The sequence below is a fragment of the Acomys minous genome (genome assembly GCF_964271855.1).
Source record: "Acomys minous genome assembly, chromosome: 13".
In the NCBI taxonomy this organism is placed as follows: Eukaryota; Metazoa; Chordata; class Mammalia; order Rodentia; family Muridae; genus Acomys; species Acomys minous.
The window spans coordinates 72,667,146-72,683,429 of NC_140495.1; the positions used below are offsets into that span (position 1 = coordinate 72,667,146).

Consider the following 16,284-nt stretch of genomic DNA (forward strand, 5'->3'; position numbering starts at 1 on the left):
ATGGAAAACTGACTAATGCAAGAGGTCTCAAGGAACCTATTTAGAGAGTTAGTTAGTGGACACAATACTGAAACATACAGAAAGCTGTTGTCTCATTCAGGGCTGAACAAACCATGTCCACTGTAGAATGGGAATGAAATCCAATAAACTATACAAAACTAGGTGATTTGTTCTATGGCAGAACGAGGAAAACACAGCTTCATTGAGAAACAGCTTGTGATCACAAACTTAGTTTCCAAAGAGGAGTTGGGCTATTGAAATGAATGGATTAACTGGTGTCTTGAATTGTATTAGGTATCTCCTCCAACCCAGAGGCCTACTAGGGAAGGCATAGGAGACCTTGTCTGGAAGAAGCAAAGCTCAGGTATGACCTGCAGCCGATGGAGGAATTCTAAGTGCCTCTGCTTGCTTTACAGAGAGCTAGAGATCTTCAGAGATGTGCACATGCTTGCACCAGAGAGCCAAGTTGAACACCGAAACCAGTTTGTGATGGTAGCGGTTCACATAAAACTCATCCATTTTCTTCCCATTTCTGTTCCAATAGGTAGCATCACCCTACCCTTAACTACTGACTGCAGTCTCCCAGTCAGAAGTAAGTCGGAGGTAATAGTGCCATTATATAATAAACTGCAGAGATAGTGGCGTTCCTTCATAAACTTAGTTTTCACTACCTCCTAGGTGTCTTAGTTTCCTTTGCTAGTGCAATATAAAATACCCCGATAAACGTAACTTAAGGGTGGGAGGGTTTATGAGCTCACAACTCCATGTAGAAATGTGGAGTGACTGCTCACATCCAGTGTCAGAAGGGGACAGCAAGTTCTGCATGCATGCCAAGTGCTCAGTTTAGCTCCTGTCCAGGGTCATGAAATGGTATCACCCACATTCCGGGTGGGGCTTCCCAATAACAAAATCCCTCACATGCCCACAGGCCAATCTAATCTACACAATGCAGTTGGCTCTGCGGTGTATCAAGTCCGAAATCAAAACTAAACATCACGCCAGGGTTTGTTTATTCAGCTTAAATATGCACCAATACACACACCACGGGACCCAGGCAAGCATGGAAATTCACAGGTACACGCAGATGACAACATCACATGGTAACGCAGTCCTCGGCCAAACAATGACGTGGCCTGGCCACCAGCAAATTATAGTCATCTGGGCAGCCGGCATTCTTTTCTTCTGAGTCATTCCTGCACCGTGATGATTTCTGCTTGGATATTGGAAACAAAACCTCGGTTTTTTGGAAAGCAATGGAAGCCCCTAAACTTCACTTGGACAGTCAGGATCACAGGGTCCAGACTTTGTAGAGCTTCTGGAGACCCAGCCAGAGACGGTGGAACGTAGCTGGCGCGTAGGCGGGCAGCGTGGTGACGTCACGGCGTGTCCGGTGCGCACCGCCCCGGCTCGGCTGGTCGCCAGGGGACGCTCGCGGGTCGGGTCTCCTTGGCAACCCTCCGCTCCGCCCCTCCGCCCCTTTAACCTTTAGGCTGCGCGGTTCCGGGTCCCTGTCGGTCTAGGTCCCTTCCCTCCCCTCCCTTCTGGGCCCGTCGTGACCGGAAGCGAAGATGGCGGCGGCGGCGGCCGACCTGGTGATCGGCTGGTGCATCTTCGGCCTCTTGCTCCTGGTAGGAGAGGCGCTCCGAGTTCTCCCAGGGCTCGGAGGTGGGAGGAGAAGGGCGGGCCAGCGCCGGCCTCGCGAGTCCGGAGACCCTCCTGGCCCGCCCTGCTCTCTGCTGGGTCCGCGTGGGTCCCTAAAGGAAAGTGGGGAGGTGCTCACTCCCCGAGGTCTTCTTCCTAACTTTAGACTTCATCCCTTGTCTGACAATATGGTTCGCGGGTGGGTTTGGGGATGAGCCCACTCCCTTGGGGTGGAGAAAGACGTGATGGCTTTGATTGGAGTCCTCGCCGCCTCTGTGCCAGTCTCCTGGGTCCTGGATTGGCCACTTGTTTGTTTTTCTAAATGCTCCTTTTCCGCCTTGTGCTTCCTCGCGCCCATTGTGCGATTCTGCCTTGGTGACGCGAGTGTCACGTTCTAGGTGCCACATTCCACCGAGAACGGTGCAGAGCAGGTGCAGCCCTCCTGTCAGCCAGTGCTGGGATATACTACTACCTGTCTGACCTCAGGTGCCACCTTTCCCAGCCTTCTCGTCTCTAATCATTGAGTGCACAGAACCTAACTGTAATGGCCCAGGGTGATCTGGTTTTTACTTTCTTACCCAAATGCAACTGACTTGGTTTGTTTAGTTTACTTCTCTTTGGAACGTTCAGTTGTCAAACCCTTCCCCCAACTCTTACAGGATGTCAGCCCTCTGGTTACTTAGTGTTTGCAGTTTGAAACTTGTTTGACATAGTTTTTCAGGTCCCTCAGACTGACACTTGTGTAGTCTGTGCCACTAACCAAGCTTTCCATCAGGAACCACAAACACACAGAGAACTTGCCCAGCTCATTCCGGGATCCTAAATTCACCCTTCTGTACATGGAGACTCCCTTCACTTTGAAACCTAATTGCCCCTGGCCACACTAAACTTTGCTCATGGAGGGATTTGGAAGGCCTAGAGTTCAGTGGGGTGCCCTCCCGAGCCATCAAGCCCTGTACTTGGGGAATTCACTAGCTCTCCCAGCCCATTTATTTAGAGAAAAGTATGCATGTAACCAGTGTGAAGACGGGACTATCTTGATTACTGAAAATACATTTACAGTTCCATTGTTTTACTGTAGATCATAGGAGGATACAGACGAAATAATATATGGCTTTTATAAAGAGCTGATGACACGTGGGACACATGGATTTTAAGCACTGGAAGACAAACTATAATTTTGTAAATGAAACAGGACTTGAGGGAGGATACCATTGAAAGAAAATGCAAGTGGAAGTAGTCTTTAGGTAGCTAGTGGAGTTGCATCAGGTACAGCCTGAGGATAGGGAAGTATGTTTGCGAGGTGCAAAAAATAGTGATTTATTAAAAATTAAATTAGTGTCCATCAATTTAGTGCTTGGCTTGGCTTATTAGAAGGGAGCTATATTCATGTCAGCTTTTCATTCAGTCTGGAAGAAAGTTAAATTTTTGTTGAATGCAGTCTTAGTGCTCTGTACTCAGAAGTAGAGGCCTATGTTGATAGCTGGGCATGTTTTTTTTCTTTTTGTAACTGCGCCACAAGCCAGCAAGTGCCAGCGTTCTGCGGCAATGTGCAATCTAAAACAGTGGGCATTTTCTCCCTTGCTTGCAAGGCCATTTGTCCAGCTTGTCCTTTGAGTGGATCTTTTACCCATTCCTGGGTTTGATGTGTGATCAGTTTGATACTCAGGAGGCAGTGGTGACTGTGGGAAATGCATCCCCTGAACGTGAGGACACTGCATTATGTAATAACAGATGGCACATTTACTAAACTACCGCAGAACTTGTCAGAGATGGCCCGAGAAGGGCTAAGTGTTGAAAAGTTGTCAGGCTCACAGCAACTTTTACAAGTTTTCCAAAATTCTAATTGTCACTGCAAAGTATGAGGTTTTAAATGGCATTTTACTCATTTGTTTGTATGGTGTGTCTGTGTGCTGGTCTGGAGGAGTGCGGGGGGGGGGGGGGTTCGTGTGTACGTGTGCAAGCCTGAGTGCACCATGGTGTGTGGGTGCAGGCCGGAGGAGAACGTCCCTCCACGGTGAGAATCTCAGAGCAAACTCAGCTTTGGCGACAACACTTTGGTTGTTACTCAGCTTTGGTAAACAACCCTCACTGGCCCAAAAGCACGCATTTTGTCACTGGCAACAGATACTGTAGGTTTTTCTTTTTCTTTTTCTTTTTTTTTTTTTCTTTTTTTTTTTTTTTTTTTTTGGTTTTTCGAGACAGGGTCTCTCTGTGTAGCCTTGGCTGGCCTAGACTCACTTTGTAGACCAGGCTGGCTTCGAACTCACAGCGATCCGCCTGCCTCTGCCTCCCGAGTGCTGGGATTAAAGGCGTGCACCACCACCGCCCGGCCCCTCTAGGTTTTTCTAAAGTGCTATTTTGTTGTTGTTTATTTGATAAAGTCTAAAGCAGTCTACTTTCAGAATGCTGTTGTTTGAGGAAGACGGCTGGCTTGGCTTTCTGCTCTGGTATACTCAGGGCATTTGCATGCTTTTTTATCTTACTGCACAGAGTTTAAATCTCATGGGTTGAAATGTAATAAAAATGAAGTTTTACTATATAACCAAGCACGGTCATAAGTTGTTGCTTGTCTTCTTCTCCCTTCGCAGACTCCAGGACAGTTTGGTCCTTTTTTCTTGGTTTGTGATAATACACTCCAGTTTTACCCACAGTGGCCTACAAATCATGCATCCAAATGTCAGAACTGGGTTTTTAAATTGCTTGCTTAAGGTTTCTGTAGCTGTGATGGAACACCATGACGAAAAGGCAACTTGGGGAGAAAAGGGTTTACTTGGCTTACACTTCCATAGCACTGTTCATCATTGAAGGAAGTCAGGGCAGGAACTCAAACAGGACAGGAACCTGGAGGCAGGAGCTGATGCAGAGGCCATGGAGGGGTGCTGCTTACTGCCGTGCTCCTCTGCTTCCTAGTTTAGCAAAACTCTTTAGGATTTTCATTGTTTCCTATGCGTTGTTGGTTCCCAGCCTTGGCCATTCATTAAAACCAGCTAGGGAGTTTTTAAAATCCCAATGCTCAGAACAGTTAAGTCCAAATTGGGAAGAGTTGGAGAGCTATTTTAAAATGTTTCCTTTATTTTTTAAAAGGAAACAAAATGCTTTACGGTGTTACTTTATTGCTATTTACTACACTGCTGCCTGTTAAGCCCTTACTCTCCATACAGGATAGCTCATTTAGTCTTGAAAGCCCATTAGGAAAGTTTTTATTCTTGTCAGGACAATTGGTTTACTTCATGATACAGTTACTGTTGTCATCTGTAGCATAACCTAAAGGAAAACTTTGGGGTTCTCATAAAATAGTAAACCCCCTTGCTAGATGATTCTGCCTGGCTTGTCTCCGTGTGGTTGGTATGTATTTTCTGTGTGATACTTATCACCTTCAGTTTGGTAAACATGCTAACACCTCTTTCTAGAAGTCTGTGTAAAATGTGTCCAGCACTGCTTTAAGTGCTGGTAAATGTGGAAGATAGAGAAGGCTCAGCTTCCAGTGAGCTCAGCAAACTTGAGGAATGTTTACAGGAATAAACACTTAAGCCAGAATTTGAGTAGGTCTGGTTTTATTGTGATTGTATTTGTTTGTTTGTTTACTCATTTATTTTTACTTATTTATATCTAGCTTCTGTTCTCTTGTTTTCCTTCTTCCTGTAAATGACAGTGTTGAAATGGCAGCAGTATGTAAGAATGACATACAACTTGGGTGGATTGCAAATGCCTTGAGCAACGTGAAAGAACCAGACTCAAAAGATGAGATGTTCTGTGTGTACACGATGGCATTCTACAAGTGACAGACACTGTAGGAACAGGGCACAGGCAGTAGTGCTTAGGGGCTGGGGATATAGAGTGGGGTTATCTACAGTCGGACAAATCAAAATGTTCAGCTGTAGGGGAACCCTTCTTGGTACCTTAACTGTGGTAGGGTTTGGATAAAAGGCACACAATAAGGCCTTTTTTCATTGTAGGTCTTGTTTAGAACCGTGGTCCTTACGTTGACATAGATTAGAATTCTCTCACATTAAAGCCCTGATGCTTGGAAGAGCCTCACAGATTGACTTAATATGGAGTAGGGGATGTAGGAAGGTATTTAAAAACTAGATAGGTAAGTCTACCTCACAGTCAGGGTTGGGAACCACTGACTTTGTATGTGATTGTAACCTCCTATCATTGAGTAGAACATAGGAGCTCAAAATACAGTACCTGACCAGTACTGCCATGGTCATGCCCACTCTAGAGATGTTCACAGCCCACCTGGGCCTCTAATTCTGAACCTCTGGGAGATGGGCATAGCCCCTGCCTTAGCAGGCTCCCTGTATGATCGCACTGCTGCCTGATAATGCCGAATCATAACCTTTGTTATCTGTTAGCCACTCGAGAGGTCCTAAGAGTGCCACTCAGCTAACGATGTTAGCTTCATCACCTCTGGGCACAGTTTTCACCAGAAAAAGTTGTTAAGCACATGACTCCATTTTCGTTATTGACTTTTCTTTAATGCACTTTGAAGTTTGAAATTATAGCTTGTATATGGTGAGGCTCTCGGTGGATGGCATCTGCGAGTTGTCATTGCAGAAGTTACTTTCTATCCATCTTCCGTTCTGGGATGCTTTTACCATAAGACTGGAAAAGAACATCTTCAGGCACATTTCCGTTAGGTTGGAGAGATATTGGGGGTGTGTGTGACATGTGTAACTACTAATAATGTTTGGTGAGGCTATATATGCACTCTTACTCATAAGACGTAAAATTGAACTGCATTCATAAATAGGCTTTGACATCCTATCTTGTGCAAGTTAATCAATATTTTCCTTACACATGTAAAAGAACCGTTACCCAAGTAACTTTCCAATACGGGTTGATGTTAGTGTTCAAGAATGTCTAAGGTAATAATAGGTATTTCTTTTTGCTGTGTTTCAGGCTATTTTGGCATTTTGCTGGATATATGTCCGTAAATACCAGAGTCAGCGGGAAAGTGAAGTTGTCTCCACTGTAACAGCCATTTTTTCACTGGCAGTTGCACTTATCACGTCAGCACTTTTGCCAGTGGATATATTTTTGGTTTCTTACATGAAAAATCAAAATGGTACATTTAAGGTAAGTGGTATTATGCTGTGTGATGATTTTTTTTTCCCCTGTGGATGCTTGCTTAGCAATAGCTTCATTTAGCAGACCGGTGTGTTTTGTTTTCCTTATTCTTTCTTTCTTGTGTGTTGTGTGTGCATCTGCGCGTATGCACAGAGAGTCCAAAGGTGGACGCCAGGCATCTTCCTCTGCTTGGGTCAGGCTGGTGGGTGGCAGGGACCTGTCTGCATCCCCTGGCTCTGCCTCCACTGCCCAGTGCTGAGGAATAGCTGTGGGTGGCCGTGCCTGGCTGGCATGTGTGTGCCGAGTACCTGAACTCAGCTTCTGCTGTTTTCTCAGGTAGCTAGCATTCGTACCACGGAACAATCCCTCCGGTCTGGTTTCCTTGTGGGTCTGGGAGAAAATAAGCATAAAATGAACCATAGAGGATGCAGACACACAGTGGGAGACTAGATGCAGACCTTATATGGGAATAGTTAATTCAACAACCCAGCCTGTAGCAGGAGTCATTTGTTCATGTGAAAATATTTCATTATAATAGGTTTTGTTTTTGTGCTTCTTATAAATCCTCTGCAGTGTATTTGGTTTTATTCACATTCATGCCACAAATAAGTGATTTAGGAGGGCTTCATTAATGGCAGAACAGCATTGACTGTATGTCATAGCGTTCCAGTGTAGAGAGAGTGTTGCTAATCTGAGCTGAGTAACTTTGGCCAAGTTAGCCAACTTTTCTGTACTTTGGCTTCCTCATTTTAAAAAAGGAAATGCGTAGATTGGAAGATGGTCTCTTTCAGATATGCAAATTTCTTTAGTTCCTTATTAGCTTACTTAAGTCTCTGTGATGTAGGCATTGTGTATGTCTGGCACATGGTACTTGACTAAAGTAGTAATCTTTGCATTTCAGTAATGCGTAGTGCTTTAATAACTCTGGTTTTGGTATAAATGACTTCATAGTTGATAACATTTTTTTCTGTGTGTATGGTTATGTTTGGATGTATTCTGGCTGTTGCAGAAACTACAATTTCTTTTTTTCCTGTAGGACAGACTTCTAGTTAGTATTAATGGAGTCTTAGTGTGTGCCACACAGTGTAGTTATTGACACCTGCTGAATTGCATCCGTGTGTCAGGTGTTTACCTACATTGCCTTCCTTGACTTCCAAGCAGCTCTATGGGATAGATTACCCATGACTTCTTAGGGACCAGCATTTACTGTTCACACAAACCAGGTTCAGCTTAAAAATATGAAAGCATCTGAAGCCATGCTATCTGCCTCCAGGGGTCATTTTCATTTGTGTTTATAGGGGAAGATGACTTTTTAAGAAATACATATTTCAGTAGATTAGCAAACAGTCTGTTTCTTTCTTCATTTATTTTAATTTAATTTACACTTTCGTGTTTTACACTGAGATATTTTAGGAGGAAATGATTATCCTTAGTGGTTTTATTAGGGTTAGTATTAGGCTGTTTGTTTGTTTGCTTTTGTTCTTTTTGGCCAAGAAGTAAATATCTTTAATAATTTTGGATATAAGTAATTAAGTAATTGGTTTTGACATTATGAGGCCATTTTCTCTGATGTCGTTTTAGTAGTAAATTACATAATTTCTTGTGATTGGGGTTGGATATACAGCCATGTTTCTTAGATAAACGATTCTGACGTAAGAAAAATATGGAGCTTTTATTAGAAGTAGTATAATGAAATCCAGGAAGTACATAGTTATAAACTAGGTGTGCTTTTCTCCCTGCAACCTGTGACATTAATACATGTGTATGTGAATATGTACAGGTATTCTGATACAGGACAAGCAGTGTAGTTATCCCTTGTTTGGTTTTTAATGTAGACTACTTATATGCTCCAGGGAAATGTTTTCTTCTTGAAGTCTCTAAAGTGAGCACCTTCATAAACCCATGAACTCTCCTGTGCACTGCTGCTCCTTCGTACCCAGGCCTACATTACTTATCTTTATGCATCATAGTTATTTTCTTTTTTTAAAATTTAGTCTGGATTCCTTCATTTATTATTTTCTTCACTGCTGGGAATCAGACTCAGGGCTTAGCACAAGCAGACAGGTGCTGTATCAGTAAGGTACGTCCCTCGCCTCTGTGTTAGTTCAATTTGGGAGAGTTTATTGTACTTAAGAACAAGAGTGTAGGCATTTTCCTCTGACTGGGGCTGTGACTCAGCAGCAGAGCTCTTGCTAAACATGTCTCAGACCTGGGCTCTGCTTCGACTCCTAGTTTCTTTATCTTATTGTCTTTAGTTTTGCTTACTTTTAGTTCCTATAATGGAAGTAATGTGGTAGGGTTTGTTTTTTGTTTGTTTGTTTGTTTGTTTGTTTTTGGTACACTTTTAAAATTTTATTATTGTCGTCATCATCATTGTGGTCATCATCAGCATCTCCATGTATAACCCTGGTTAGCCAGAAGCCCTCCATTCTTCTGTCTCAGTCTGATGAACACAGAGGTGATAGCACTGGTTCTCAATCTGTGGGTCATGACCCGCTCCCGAGGGGGTCAATATCAGATATCCTGCATATCAGACATTTGCATTACGATTTACAGCAGTAGCACAATTACGGTTATGAAGTAGCAATGAAATGATGGTTGGAGGTCACCCGAGCATGAGGAACTCTATTAAAGGTCACAGTCTGTGGAAGCCTGAGGACCCCAGTTGTGCATCCTTATCATTACCACACCCAGCTCCACACTTGTGTTTTGTGTCCACACACAATTTTTTTTTATTCCTGAAAATTTATTTTCATATAAAGCCTCATATTTGCTGCCTTACAAAAGTAAAAACTGAAACGATGGACAAAACTTCCTAACCCACCCTCGTCTCAAAGTTCTTGTCGAGGTTCTTTTCAGTGCTTAGTGAAAGTCAAGCCCACATATTTAACGGTTACTTTTGTTGACTTTGTGCTGCAGCTGTAAGTTGAGGTGTTGAATAAGGTGAGCCACGGGCTTTGGTGAATTTCTCAGTTGTTTTCCATTCTGGATGACAGTCTCTTCCTGTGTGTGTGTCTTTTGTTCCTTCATGCATATGCACTTTGTGCACTGTCTAACTTTCATTCATTCCCACTCCGTATTGGTTGAGTCCTTCTGACTTATGGCTGTGCTTCCAGGGCCTATGTGTAGTGATTGCTAACTCTGTGCCCTGAGTGGCAGTGCACTCTTTTCCTGTTTTTGTCTAGTAACCCTCCTGGTGTTTTCATCATTCTAATGCAGGTGTGTGCTATAAGGCCTGAGTTGTTTCTGGTGACACTTTAAAAATATAATATGAATGAGCCAGCATAATAATTTGTTTCTAGCTTTAATGAAACAATTAACTTCGCAGACAAAAGTTTTGTGGTATAGGTGTAAATGTCCTATTAAACACCCATACAGTTGGCCAGGAACCTTGAATAGAGATGTACATAAAGCATGTTGCTACATATTATAACTCAACACTAATGTGGACACTTTTGTCTTTCCAGTGTGTGCAGGTTTTATAAGTTAGCTAAGCTACAGCCGCAGAAGATTACACGTTATGGTGTTTGCTGTGTCTGTCTTCCTCTCATGATTAATCTCATGGCCTATTGCTGTTACGTGTCTAGCTTATCCATTCTCGTTCTTATTTTAACTGGTGATAACAACACCCTGGAGCTTGTGTTCTTCCTGGAACCTCAGGGGTGAGCTCAGTGTGGCCATGTGGCCAGTGAGGTGAGGAAGCTGGGGTAGGGAACGCGAATGGTGTTCCTGGAGGTTTGTGCCACAGCAGTGGTTCTCATCCTCTGGGTCACAACCCTTCTGGGGGTTGCATATTAGATGTTCTTCATATCAGATATTTACATTATGATTCAAAACAGTAGCAGCGTTACAGTTCTGAAGTAGTGATGGAATAATTTTATGGATGGGGTCACCACAACATGAGGAACTGTACTGAAAGGTCACAGCATCAAGAAGGTGGAAAACCACTGCTTTATGGGGAAGTGGAGATGGGTCATTAGAGGCACTTTTCACTTGTTGTGGTTGTGTGCTCATCTCTGTGTGTGTTTAATGAAAGTTACTGGAGTTGTGTATGCTGTGAATCACCAGAGGGAAGGGTTTTTTCAGACAAGAAAGGATGGCATTGCAAGTATAATGTCCTGAAGAAGGGAGGGGCTAGAGCTTTCAATATGAATGTGGTAAGAGGAAATTGGGGTTCCCCTCTTGTTTCACTAATAGAAGAATTTAAGAATAGGCTTAAATGGAAACTCCAGGACAGTTTTTTTTTTTTTTTATCATTTTAAAAGAAAACCCCCAAGGCTGGCCAGCTGTAAACTTTAGCTGCTGCTCAGAGGAGAAGGGAAAGCTATGCCATCTTACTTGGCATGGAGGGCAGGCACATGGAGGTCGAGGGAGGGGATTAAAGGAACAGGAAGGAAGCCCAAAATGTGGGGGAACCCAAAGGTTAGGAGAAAGCACGCTTAGAGATAAGAAGGAACGAAGTTACTCTAACTGAGAAAAGCAGGCCAGCTTACAGAATGCATGCCTGTGGCCTTGTAAGCTCTGCAAGGAAAATACAGTTTTCCAAAAGAACCAGTAATTCAGTCCATATTTTTAGTATGGCTTAAGGTGAGCCACCATCTCAGGGGTGGTCTGCTGCCTAACTAGGATGTTAGGTCTCCACCCAGACCCTCTTCTCTTGACCAGAAGGAATTTTACTCTAAATAAAAGGGTTGATAGTAAAGTAGTGTGCATGCTTTGAAGGAAGCAAGGCCTAAAATCTGAATACAGATGAAGGTCAGTCTTAGATTTATGAATAAGTTGTGTCCATGTCTATATTTTAGAGTCAGACTCTGAGATGTACCTCTACATGACTTTTCTCCACTGCTGGTTGTGTTTAGCACTGGATGATCGTTGTTGTGGAAGGTTCTCAGGCACTAGATGCCAGTGGCACTGCTACTCCCCTCCCCCTCCCCCAGCTTCCAGTGTCTCGGGACATTGCCAGGTGCCCATAGAGAAAGAAATGGCTCCTGACTAGAATCCCTTTCCCCAGATGATGTCGTTACACGAGAGTAGCAGAGTTGTGCTGCAGTTCAGATTAGACAGAGAGCTTCCAGCGTCATCTTGAGGAATAGCAGAGGAAGTGTATGTGTGTAACCAACTTGGTCTTCTATCTGTGGAATTCATAACCTTTCTGAAATATTGCAGTTTATTAGTCTCTGGTCTCTAGTCCTAGTTCTTGATTGTTCCCCATTTCTCTAGAGTTTAAAATAACTGATATTTGTACTAGTTTCTTTTCAGGGAAGCAACAGTTTATAAAACATCAAGAGCACAGAAGGAAGGGTTTTTAAAGTAAGCTTTCCCAACAGTACATCGGACACTCAGAGACAGTGAATTATATAAAGGCAAATATACTAATAGTCCTTGAGCTCTGTTGTATATGTTACACATATTTGTAGTTTTAAACTAATAACAATTTGACTAGTTTATTATCTTAAAATTAGTTAGACATAAAAGCCTTCTAAATTAAAAGATGTTAAATTTCAATGAATATTTAGCTTTAATTTACTTTTATATTTTCTATTCTTAGTTTATATTTTGAAATTGGGCTTTTGTGGAATTTCCAAGTTTTAACATGTAAGTTGTTTTCACTGAGGACAACAGTGCTCTCTGGTTGTCTGGGAAATGTGTTGGAACTTTGTATAATGTTTAACAAAGAAAAAGAGAAAAATACACCCTCTAGCTCACTGATTTGACCATCTTAATTAAAACTCCTTTTTATCTTCTGCTTTCATGTATAAAGAATTACTTTCAAAGCCCAGCTTTGAAGAGCCAACACATATGACTGTGTTTGTTCTTTACTTGGGTGCTTAGAGCAGTGGGCACTTATAGCAGTAGGTACTTACAGCACTGGGTACCTACAGCACTGGGTACTTACAGCACTGGGTACTTACAGCACTGGGTACTTACAGCACTGGGCACTTAGAGCACTGGACACTTACAGCACTGGGTACTTACAGCACTGGGTACTTACAGCACTGGGCACTTACAGCACTGGGCACTTACAGCACTGGGTACTTACAGCAGTGGGACAAAGCGTTCCTGTTGTCTACAGACTTATTGGTAGGCATCAGGCCATATTTACAATATCAGCTTCTCTGTGTTGTTTGGATATTTTCCTTTTATTGAATTTCTAAAGAGACCATAAATGCATTTAAGGTGTTGGTTGTAACATATTCTGTTTCCCTTCCTCTAAAGCACTCCATGTCATTTTTGCTTTCTTGAAAAGACCTTAGGTTTTAGTATTTACATGGTATTTTATGTTTAGATTTTATGATAATACGTTTTCTCATCTTTCTCTGAACAGTGATTGTCTCCAGATTTTTGTTGTTGTTACTTTAAACATACTGCACTGAAGTTTTTTGTTTTGGTTTGGTTGTTTTTTGTTTTTTCTTTCTTTTTTTCTTTTCTTTTTCTTTCTTTCTTTTTTTTTGGGAGGGTGAGGGGTAAAGAGTTCCTCTTTATCAAAATCAAAGTTGCAAGCTGGAGTTCACTGGGATATAGGATCATCTGTACCATAACTTTCTTCTGTCTTGCTCTAGAGTAGCCAGAATAGTCTTGTCAGTAGATAAACCAGGCATCAACTGGTTTGAGCTGAGTAGGTGTATGCTGTGCATGCGGTGCTAGAATCTTTTGATAACTGACCACCTTAAGCCTGGGTTCCTAGGTCCCATGGGTAGTTAACATTTCGTATTCAGCTCCTTCTGGGTGGGAAAAGAAAGCCCAAGTTAGGCTTCTTGGTTGCCAAAGAACTCAGTAAGAGTCCTAAAGTCATTCAGTCCTTTGCAGGGCCGTTCTATTTAAATAATTTATATACTGTTAAGTATCTTGAGTTGTCAGATTATTTTTATGTTATATTTAATACAATGCATAGGTTGTTGTAAAAGGAACGTTTATTCTCGTGAGGTTCTTGCTCTGTTGGAGGCTTATTGCCTCTGTCTGCTAACCTAGGCCTAGTCCTGGAAGTTTCTAGCCTCTCTACAATGTAATGTAGGCCTAGAATATTTTTAGTCTCTAAGACTTCCTGTTTAATAAGCTCTCTCTTTTTTTGTTCTTACTGAGCTCTGGGCTGCTGGTTCGACTCAGCTGTTCTGGCTTAAGCTCATTTCCCAGCTGACTTATTTAATCTGGCTTTTCTCTCGGCCCCTACCTGCTCTTTTTGGCTTCAAACTAATCCCAGCAATCTGCTCTAATTTTCTGGCTCTTTCTCATTCTCTAGCTCCTTCAGTCTTCACCTGAGTTCTCTCTCTCTGCAACCTGTCTCTCTACTACTGTCCTGGTTAAACTGCCTCTTGTCACTCTCATTCTCGGTGTTGCACCCATAAGTAGCTCCCTTTCCTCTCTGCTCTCATGAGAGTTGGGCATATCCTATTCTGTGGTGCCATCCTGAGCAGGTAGTCCTGGGTTATATGAGGAAGCTGGCTGAGCAAGCCATGGGGCGCAGGCAGTGAGCAGGGTTCCGCTGAAATACGGTATGATTAGGGGTCTTTTCTAATACCCGCCCTGTCTCCTAAATGATGAAACCAGAACCTGTTACACTTATTAGAAGCCTTAAGCACTATAACTGGACAGATGCTCCTCTGTTCCAACCCATTTGTCATTGTGTCCATGTGTCAGTACTTGCCATCTCAGTCTCGCCTGGGCTGCTTCTGCCGGATCTCCCTGCCTCCTCATTGTGACCTCCTCTCTCTCTCTCTTCTTCCTCCTCCTCTTCCTCTCCAACCCTGACTAGGATAGGAAGTCCAGCTTTCCTATCTGCTCTGCGCAGTCATTGGCTATTCAGCCTTTTATTAGCCAATCAGAGATAATTAGGAGCATTCTTTACAGGACACTGATTCAGGAGTGTCCTGTATCACAGAATCAGTGCACAGAAATCAGCATCTCAGTGCGCAGTGTGCAAGGCCATCCCCCGCACCAGGGTCCTTCTGTGGTCTCAGCTCAGTTCCTGCCTGGAGTTCCAGCCCTGATTCACTTTGTGATGGACCGAAACTTGCAAAGGGAAATACACCCATTCCTATTCTGATTTTGATCAAGTGTTCCTACACAATAGTAAAGCCCAAAATACAAGTTACTTTTGTGTCTCTGTGACAAAATACCAGTCAGAAACAGTTTAAGGGAGAAAGGACTCGTTTTAGCTCAAGTTTTAGTGGGTGGGTGATGTTCTTAGAATGTCCTGGTGGAGACTGTGGCAGAGTCCACCCCTGGCTCATCAACAGAGGTGAGAATGCAAGCACCCCCTTTTCTTTCTTACTTTGGGGTGGGCTCCCAGCCATGGGGATGGTGCTGTCTTCTGTCAAGGTATGTCTCACTCCTAATTCTCTCTGGAAATACCTTCATAGACACACCTCAGCAATCTACGACTTCTAAAACCTAATGGTACATACAGCCAGGTAGATTATGAACACCGATGGCCACAATACCCAACTTCCGAAAACAAATCAGATCTGTTTTCTATTGCTTTTATGACAAAGTGCAAGATACTTAGCCTGAGGCACAGATCCCTGCAGTACTTGCCCTGCCTTCCCCTGCATTAGTTTTGTCCTACCTTCCCACAGCCCTGGGGAATCTGCCCTGAGCTGCTTGCAGGTTTTGTCATGCCTGCTTCGTATGTTCTGTTCTCTTTCCAAGACTGTACTTTCTTCCTAGAGTCACACTAGGACGGTTTTGGGAAATCACTCCTGATTGCCTGGCTTTCCCCAGAACTGTGCTGCTGTCTCAGCATCTGTGTATTGACAGCTATTTGCTTACTTGTCTGCTCTCATTGCTTGTAGAGACTGCACTTTATTTGAGCTACTAACAGACCTGAGAGATGATATTCAGTTGTACCAAATCTTAGGTTAGGCAGACTGTTGCTAAAGCTGATATACTTGTTTCCTTTTTATCCTAGGACTGGGCTAATGCCAATGTCAGCGTACAGATTGAGAACACCGTTCTGTATGGCTACTATAGTAAGTACCCTTCAGCTTCATTTTCTATTCCCAGTTGCCAGTTAAATTTAGACTAAGACCACATGCACACTCTTAATTTTGCTATCATGTATGAGAATATAGTTTTGAACGCCAGCAACACATAATATACATTTGTTCTTAAACCTCTTTGCCTTAGTTTCAGTTGTACCACTTCTCGAGGGCCATTTAATCAAGCTACTTTAAATCTCTGTGTTAAGTCAGCAGTTTCCTACACTTGCGCTCTGTATTTGATACTTGGGTTTTCCAGCATTCCTTTTATAAGCATTGGCAGTGGTAGAGTGCACCTCAGAGTTCCCACCGCAAGGTGTCCTCTGCTCTGCAGAGCTGCTTTCATCCAGGGGTCATGGTGGTTTGGTTTCTTTCCATCACTTCCTCTTCCCATTCCAGTTTAGACTGTAAAAGGCTTAAAGGGCACCTAAATGCTTCCTTTCATTTGAATAGTCCCCAGTCAGGTTTTGTAAAAGATATATATACACATACACATAATATATATGTATATAATATATATACATTATATATATATTATGTCATGTTTTAAAAGCAGTGAATCAAGATGTTGTCCAACATTTCAGTAGCACAT

General features: G+C 42.9%; 1 protein-coding gene across 1 annotated transcript in view; it reads left to right on the forward strand.

The window, feature by feature from the left end:
• Positions 1–1,013: 1,013 nt before the first annotated feature.
• The window catches only part of LMBRD1 (LMBR1 domain containing 1), a 90,328-nt gene continuing 75,057 nt past the window's right edge, over positions 1,014–16,284 (forward strand). The window contains exons 1-3 of the mRNA XM_084753664.1: positions 1,014–1,628; positions 6,550–6,726; positions 15,623–15,683. Coding sequence (XP_084609790.1) covers positions 1,569–1,628; positions 6,550–6,726; positions 15,623–15,683 — 298 coding nt within the window. The 5' untranslated portion in view covers positions 1,014–1,568. The remainder of the gene's footprint in view (positions 1,629–6,549; positions 6,727–15,622; positions 15,684–16,284) is intronic.